The sequence below is a fragment of the Argentina anserina genome, chromosome 7, assembly GCF_933775445.1.
Source record: "Argentina anserina chromosome 7, drPotAnse1.1, whole genome shotgun sequence".
Taxonomy (NCBI): Eukaryota; Viridiplantae; Streptophyta; class Magnoliopsida; order Rosales; family Rosaceae; genus Argentina; species Argentina anserina.
In genome coordinates this window covers 11674013-11682970 of record NC_065878.1, presented here as the reverse complement: position 1 = coordinate 11682970, position 8958 = coordinate 11674013, and the positions used below count along the sequence as shown (strand labels likewise).

Sequence of the window (8958 nt, the reverse complement as noted above, 5' to 3'; positions counted from 1 at the left end):
TAATTGTAATATATTTCCTAAGAATCGTAAATAATGAAAAAATATTTAGTGCTCCTGGAGAACCACGTGACAATGTCCAGTGGTCATCCTCACCTGTTATATTTTGACCATGGATTTATTACACCGAAATTATAATTTTATATATTTTTATTATTTGTGAAATGACTTTCATGGGTATTGATAATTTTGAATTAGAATTTTGGTTTAGGGTTTAGAGTTTAGAGTGTAGGGTGTAGGGTTTTAGAAAGAAACCAAAACTAGTCTTTGATAAATCATAAATATCAAATTGTAATTGGAATGGTGTACCACTAGACATTCTCACGTGGTTATTTGGGAACACTGAAAAATTCCTCGTAAATAATAAAATATTAAGGATTGTAAATCTATAATTAAATAGCTGAGTAATAACTTGATGTTGCCCCACAAATGCTCTTGCATCAAACTCCCCTGGTTGGAAAGAATTCGCCCTCGAATTCAACCAATTAATTAATAGGAAACAAGACAAAATCTCAATTGCTTCAAATTAGCTGGGATTGAATTATTCCTTTCCAAATAAATAAATACTTGGAATAAATGTTTAATCTTGATTTCGACCATAACTTGGCAAGCCAAATCTTTTTTCAGCATCCTTTATTCGGTTAACAAGATTAACTACATGTTGGGAAATCTTCTTATGGAAGGCATTAACTCAAAGAAAATCGACAAAATCATGCACAATATCCTTCTGCCATAATGACTCAAGTATGTGTACATTCAGTACATTGTCATCTTCCTTTCCCCTTCCTTGCTTACCATATTTGAGACAATATTCCATCGAGTGAATTTGCATATGTTGGAACGTATCACTGTTCACCAAGAATTCCTCCCTTGCGTTCAAATTCTCTTCCAGATTGTACAAATCAACTTCTTTACATGAACAAGAGTTGCTAGTGTTTAATTGCATGTAAGTAGTTATGCCAATTAAATCATGAATTAGAGGACAGCTAATTGACGAAGTAGTACATACTCAATCATTTCCAAACAGACAACATTCACCTTCTCTCTCGAATCAACTTCTGAGATCAATAGTTTTGTCACTTGAACCATGCAAGGAATTAATAGGGGACGAGGTAAACACATGATCCATCATAAACGAGTTTCCACTTTCTCCTTCAGATCTGATGCAAATATTTTTGCTAGACTCTTCACATTCTCGATCCCTTTGGGACACAAAAGTCATCAACACCACCATCTACTTCATAATCTTTGTAAGAATCATACCTCGATGGCTCAAATCCACAACACTAATATTTTCTTTTTCTAAATTTTGATATTAACTAGAAAAGTAAAGATTGATTGTGAACCTGCATAGTCGAACTAATCGGTTCTCTCCTCTCGTCCGACTCACACGACAATGTGCATGATGAAAAGGGCTAACGCATATCTCCCCATCGAAATTATCACAATCATGGAAAAAAGTTTCAATGTGATCATCATGTTGATGATAAATGGTAACGTTTCTCTCCTCATCGAAACTCTTACGACTTCATCGCCGAGTTTCAATGCGATCGATACATACCTTAAGTTGCTTCAGGATCATTTTAATTTCAGCCATGTCATTGCTGACGTCACGACCCTCCATTATAAAACCTCCCATTTGCCACCCGATCAGAGACATGGAATCCACCAAGCTCTTCCCAGAGCTCTGATTCCACTTAATGGGGATCATGGTATTGAATACAGGCCTCAAACAGACACTCAAAAGACACTAGAAATAAGGAGTGGCAAACTCACATAACATGACAAATCCATGCCACAAATAAACGGGTTTTATTCATAAAACATATGTTTCTTTACAATGATCACAGTACCCATATATATAGAGTTTAGAATACTTGGAACATAAGCAGACTAAATCTAATATGGAAAGCAATTATAAGTAAATCCTACACAATTGTAATATATTCCCTAAGAATCGTAAATAATGAAATGGGGTGCGGCTATTATCACCCCACAATCCACTGTTCACCTCACATTTTCTTTTCACCCCACATATTTTTTCTATTTATAAAAATATTTTGTTCACCCAATTATAATACCTGAATTACTCATTTTTCAATAATACATTGTTCATCCTACATAATTTTTTTTTTCAGTTTTAAGCTTGTTTTGTTTACCCTACATTTTCTTCTTACATTACACAATTTTTTTCAATTATAAACTTACTTTGTTCAGATGTTATTCAGATTTATTTTGACAATCTCTATTGAGGAAAAAACTTGCAATTACTACTACATGTGACTAGGTTTATATAAAATAGGATCACATACTGTAATTTTCTCATTTGTACGTATATCAATAGAATAATTTAGTTAAGTTAAAAATATCAATTAAGAAACAAATTTGATCACATTGAAGTTTAAATCCCAATAAAAAAATAAGAACACGCTCTTCTAAAAAAACAAGAACATGCTTTTCAATTTAACAATATTGCAAAAATATAAGGTTTTCAATCTTTTAAGTAGTTTCAATTTTAACTATTTAATATATATAATAGATGTTTGTTTTGTGAAATAAACAAAAATGAATGACAAATTTAAACAACTTATTGTCTATTACAATAATTTTACATCATGGTAATACAGTCTTTTAATAAAACAATAGGTTGTGGGGTGAAATAGTAGATTATGGGGTGACAATAGCCGCATCCAATGAAATATAAGGATTGTAAATCTATAATTAAATAGCTAAGTAATAACTTGATGTTGCCCGCTCCTGCATCAATTATCATATGCAATGTATGTGTTTGGTGATTAGGTGACCATTAGATTTAAGCACCACGTACAAAATAGTAACGAAGGAGGTAGCTCCACATAGGAGACACACACCCACGAGCATTTTGATTGTTGTTAGCTTTCTTCAAACTTTGTCCTGTTGAATAGGAGACTTCTAATAAAAATGGCAAAGGAATTAAGAGCACTCAATTATAAAGATCGATCATTTCAGTTCACTTAATTGGAAATGGAAAGAGAAAGAACAGGTAAGAAGGAAGAAAAATAAACTATAGTAAAATTTTGTTCTTCTCATTGGCTCACATTGTTTTGTTATTGAGATAAAACTCCAAAACGCGTCCTCAGTATAGGAAGCTAATCATGTTCATGTAAGCATAGCTTCCACTCTCTCGCGGGCAATGTGGGATTCGTGACCTACTTGTCTACTAGCTTTCAAGCCAGGCGTCACAATCCGCCCTTTTTTAAAGTGACTGACGTCCTTGTCGCACACTTCTAACCGCGAACAAACTCTGATACCATATGTAACAGCCAAATCTACATAGCTGAGGATATTATCTATTTTGGGCCCACTGGACCGCACGATTTTGCTCTTAAGGTAGCACCCCAAAACGTGTCCTCAGTATAAGAAGCTGACCCTACTCATATAAACATAACTTCCACTCTCCTACTGGCGATGTGGGATTAGTTACCTACCCGCTTGCTAGCTTCCTAGCCAAGCATCATAGTTCGAGCTACTTCATCATTGTCAATTTATTTTAGATGTGAACTTCAAATCATTTTATTATTTATACTATATTTTCCTTAAATGAAAATCAGTTCTGGTAATAACATAAAGAATTATGTGATGTTGCTCGGGTGAAGAAAGGGGGGTCTCTAGAGATTTCAAAGGTTGATGTAGCCGAATGACAGAGGAGATTGAGGAGCAGATTGATCACAATTAGTCAAAACCTGGCTACACTGCCGTTCAGTGGCAAAATGGTAATTTACAAATTTTGCGTTTGGTGTGAGAATGACAATCATTATACATAATAAGAAGGAAATGACGTCAGGAATTAAACTCATCGCTAGGACGTCCAAGTGGCAGCAAAAATAAATCGAAAGCAACATCAATGTTATCAGATTCCATGGCGAAAACTTAGTGAGAAAACTAGAACACTACCTATTTTTATATTGAATCTTTGAGGTGAGTCTTATAAAAGTAATCCAAACGATGCCCTTACTGAAAGTATCATGAACTAAGCTGCGGTAGACCCAACCAGTTTAAGAGAAATTATTATATATACCCGCTACATATCTCACGTGGCGTACATCCTTAATATTATTAGTTTATTTTGTACTGTGATTGTTTTTGATTGGTTCTTATATATAATAAACTTTTACTATTTTCATCGCGTGCATGTTAATTATACCATAGTGTAATATAATTAATTGGATATATCACATGACAGAGCTACATAGTGTAGCGGGTAAACAAAATAATTACGCCCAGTTTAACACCATATTGGTTGGCCGACAGACATAATTACTCCTTCATCACTCTAGCGGCCAATCACGTGCTCCACCATTCCTTAAAAATTGACTTGGTGAGCCATATCCTCAACCAAGATCTCGCCGCTGAAAAGTGAAGCCAACCCTAAGTAATCGTTAAGCTGCTTAGCATCACCACCACGAAAGGCTGCCCCACCAATTTGCAAACCTGAGATTTGCACCAGGCTCACCCAAAATATCATCACCGCACTAAAACCTACATGTCGACCGTCCTAGCTTCAAATGCCACAACACCGCACTTGGATCCACCTGAACAAAATTGCCACCCAACTTCTAATACTTCGTTAAAAAAACGCCGCCTCAAAAGCACCAATCTCTTTGTTGCTGGTGAATCACCCCCGATCCCAATGCCGACCCTCAGACCAATTTGGATAAGTGTTGTAACAACTCAGTTTGCATAGTTGATATATTGTCCGTTTTGAGTCTACTAGCTTGCACGGTTTTATTCTTGAGGTAGCACTCCAAAAGACATCTCACTATGGGAAGCTGACCATGGTCGCAAGATTTTGTTCTTGAGGTATCACCCCAAAATGCGTCTCACTATGAGAAGCTGACTCTGCTCATATAAGCACAGTTTCAACTCTCCCCTAGGTGATGTCGGATCTGTGACCTACCTGTCTACCTACCTACTAGCTTCCTAATTAGGCGTCACAATCCACCCCCTTAAGGGGTTGACATGCTCGTTGCACACTTCCGGCTGGGAACAGGCTTTGATACCATATGTAACAGTTCAGTCCGCATAACAGATGGTCCACTTGCTCACACTGTTTTGTTCTTGAGGTAGCACCCAAAAACGCATCTCACTATGGGAAGTTGACCATGCTCATATAAGCACAACTTCCACTCTCCCCCTAGCGATGTGGTATCTGTTATCTATCTGCATGCTAGCTTCCTAGCCATGAGTCACAAGCGTCTCTAAAGGGAGCTGTCCTCCTCCACCGCCGGTGGAAACCCTAGTAAAGATACCGGCCTCTCGAGTTTACTTCGGGAGAACTGAAGCAGAAAAACCAAAAATGTACATATGAGTATGTGTATAATCATCAATGGCACATTTTGAAAAGGCAGATCATACACAAGGTAATGTTCCATTCCAACTCCTAATTAGTTTTATGTTATTACTCTTCCGCCAATAAATCGTTGCCCTAGCTATACATCCATATTCTATTGATTAAGCAAGTTGGCTTAGCCCAGTTCTACGAAAAAATAAAAAGAGTCCAAATTTGTTTTCTGTTAGCCCGGAATGCCCCGGGTACAAATACATAACCATCGATAAAGTGACCATGCAGAGGAACATATTACTGTATGAAACATTTCATCTATGTAGCACGGACACGGACACGAATATCCGTATTAGACACGAATGTCCGTATTGGACACGATTCGATACGTAGACACGGCATATATAAATTTTTTTAGATACGGACACGTGACACGACATATAGAAATTTTTTTGGACACGTTAATTAAATATTATTTTTAATATATATATATATATTAAAAAAATTAATTAATGAATTTGTAAGTATTTAGAATTTTAGATGTATATATATTTTAGAGTGTGCATTAAAATGATGAAAACATAATTTGTTAGAATGGCTAAGGACTTGATAAGTACCTTACAAGGTTCGAATCCCATCATAAATATTTTTATTTTTATCACGAGTTTCTCTCTTTATATATATATATATATTAAGTGTGCATAAATATAACAAAAACTGAATCTGTTGGAATGGTTAAGGAGTTGTTGAGTGTTTTGGATGACCAAGGTTCGAATCTCAACATAAGCACTTTCACTCTTATTATGAATTGGTGGGCATCTGTCCGTGCTTCATACTATTTCACCAAATTGTAATCACATTAACCTCTTGAAAGTTAAGAAGGAAACCCTTATCCGTACTCGGCTTTCACGTAATAGCTACTCAGTCTGTTGATGCTAGCTTTACTAGCTCTCTCATATTCCTATTGACAACTAGTATCAAATTTGTAAGTGACCTTGTCTGTCCAACTGAATAGTAAAAACTAGTTTAGTGCCATGATTTTTTCCAAGTAAGTAATATTTTTTTCTTATTGGTTAGTAAAGACAAAACAGATATCAAGGAAAACTAGACCTTAATAGAGAGTTAGAGGCCACTAAATTGGGTACCAGAAAAATAGATTATACTATTTCAATTTTTACCAGATATGTTCTGCATATCCATGCATTTACTAAGAATTCAATAGAAAGCTGAATACTGCTATATGCCATTGAATACAAATTTAATGAATATATGACCAGAAGGTTTCAATAGCTCTCAAATCTGCAGCCTTGCCTGAGAAGTTACTTCAGGTCATGCCACATCAAAACAACAGTAATTAATAGTGATATTCTCAGTAAAACAAGATTCTTGGCATTTTGCCTTTTCCTCACAAACAATCAATCTTTTGCAGATTTCCACATATGGAAAACACAATTCAATGTTTGATTCACCCTACAGAGCTATCAATGGTGTCTCTCTCCTTTTGAAATCTCTGCTGGTTTTTTAGTTCAGAGATCTGTGAAATGTAAAAAGACAGATAGAGACAGAGACAGAGAGAGACAGAGTTGTCCAGTTGCTGGGTGAGGAATTAGCTTCCCTCCTGTCATGCATGAACTGTAGGAATGTCAGTAGTAAGCAAGAGACTTGCCTTTTCCTTTAAATAATAGATTTTCATGGGTTGCTCAACCTCTTTTGAGAATGACTTTTTCTCAATTAAAATAAGAAAAAGTCCAAACTATTGAGAAGAATATTGGCAAGAGTTGAGACCTTCAACTGCTTGGAAACAGAGCAAGCACATAACCAGAATCTAAGTGTAAGATGACAAAAAGATGAACAGCAGACAGCAACCCAGAAAAATTGAAGTTATTTGAAGTTTCTAAATAGTGGGATGTTCTCAAGTACAGTTAGACATTATGAAAGAAACAATCTGTATATGATCACATCAGAAACCATATAAACAAGTTTGAGAGATCCCAGAAGTACCCAAAATTGCCAAAATGAAAAAGATGTACCTTGTTTCTGATTCAAAGTCATCTCATATGTGTACAAGAAAAAATCTTGAATGGGGGAGCAGACACTTGAATTCATCTCCTAATTGGGTTCACAAATTCAGCATCAGAAACCGCAGAAAGCTCGATTTGGCTCATCTCATCATCCTCAACTGGAGCAGGAAGATTAAGATCTATCATATTCTCACCAAGCTTTGCCACACTTTTCATAGGAGGAGTATGATGGTGAGTGTTGTTAATGGCTGCTGAACCTGTCACATGTGATCTCTTGTGTCCACCAAGGGCTTGCCCAGATGCGAAGACTCTGAAACAAACAGGGCATTCATGCGTTTTTACAAATGAACTGCCTGCATTGTAGTGAATTTCTGGGTTTGGTTCGGGTTCGTAAACTATGCGATTCGGGTTCTGATTAGCAGCAGACGCAGCGGCTTTAATCTTCTTGTGACTTGCTCTGTGTCCCCCAAGAGCTTGGTAGGATTTGAAGACCTTCTGGCAAGTTTCGCACTTGTACTTTCCTCGACTAGTTTTCGGTCTTTGAAACTTGATCAGTTGCTCCTCCGATTCTTCACTCTCGTCCAAGGATCTATATTCAACTTCAACATCGTCGTCTTGTTCATCTTGTTCCTCTTGTTGTTGTTGTTGTTTGTCTTGTTTTTTCCATTTGTCCCTGGACAGCATCATGAGACAAAATGCTACATCTTCCTCTGTTGTGGCATCAGAAATCGAACTCACCGGTTCTGGCTCTACATTATTAGCACAAGAATCCATCTTGCTTTTCAGCTTAATTTTCTTCAAGGTTTCTTGGTATTGATTATGAACTTGATGACGAAGATGATCAAACATGGCTGATTTGCGAGTCCGCTTGGATCGTCTCCGAGTTGGGTTCTTGGACGACTCAGTCTCACTCTCTCTGTCGTGAAGAACAACAGACCCAGCATCAATAGCAAAAGAAAACTCAGGATCTACTAACCGAATGCTCCTCTTCGGATTCTCTCTAAGCCCGTAATACAAGCCTTCCTCATCTTCCTCTTCCTCCTCTCCATGTTCTTCTTCATCATCATCATCAGAAGAAGAAGAAGCTGAAACCAAGTCTATTTCATCAACGAGCATTTGATCATGTACCGGCGCATCTTCCTCCTCTGCTTCTGGATTCTGATGAATCGGAAGGTTCAACATGTGAGACCTCATGTGACCCCCTAAAGCTCTGCCATTGGAGAAGCTCCTCATGCAAAGCTTACACTTGTGCCTCTCCATCAACCCCAAAATCCCAACCCAGAAAACCAAGCACAGCTAAGAACACAGTGTTCAAAACATAGAAAGAGGGAGCTAGCTATACCTTTCCGTGATTAAGCTCACAAGCTCTTGTTCCTTGTTTCTTTCTTTCTTTCTTTCTTTCTTTCTTTCTTTCTTTCAGAGAGAGAGAGTGGAAAACTAGAAATGAGTAGGTGACAAGCATTCCTCCAAGAGAGAGATATATACAAAACCTCCCTTTTTTTTACCTTAAAGCAGAAAACCCCTAAAATTTCTGTTTTCTTTAATTTTGGATTTGTCCTCGTAAAAACGGCAAAAATTAAATTACGGAAAATTAAATTAAATTAATTCACAGCGTATGCA

The 8958-nt window shown here is 36.8% G+C and overlaps 1 protein-coding gene across 1 annotated transcript; it reads right to left on the bottom strand.

The window, feature by feature from the left end:
- Positions 1–6857: 6857 nt before the first annotated feature.
- On the bottom strand, positions 6858–8686 carry LOC126802814 (zinc finger protein ZAT4-like). The gene is made up of 2 exons (XM_050530522.1): positions 7348–8686; positions 6858–6949 (listed from the first exon to the last, which is right to left on the bottom strand). Exon 1 carries the CDS (start codon positions 8596–8598, stop codon positions 7420–7422), a length of 1179 nt encoding a protein of 392 aa, XP_050386479.1. The 5' UTR covers positions 8599–8686; the 3' UTR covers positions 6858–6949; positions 7348–7419.
- Positions 8687–8958: the final 272 nt, after the last annotated feature.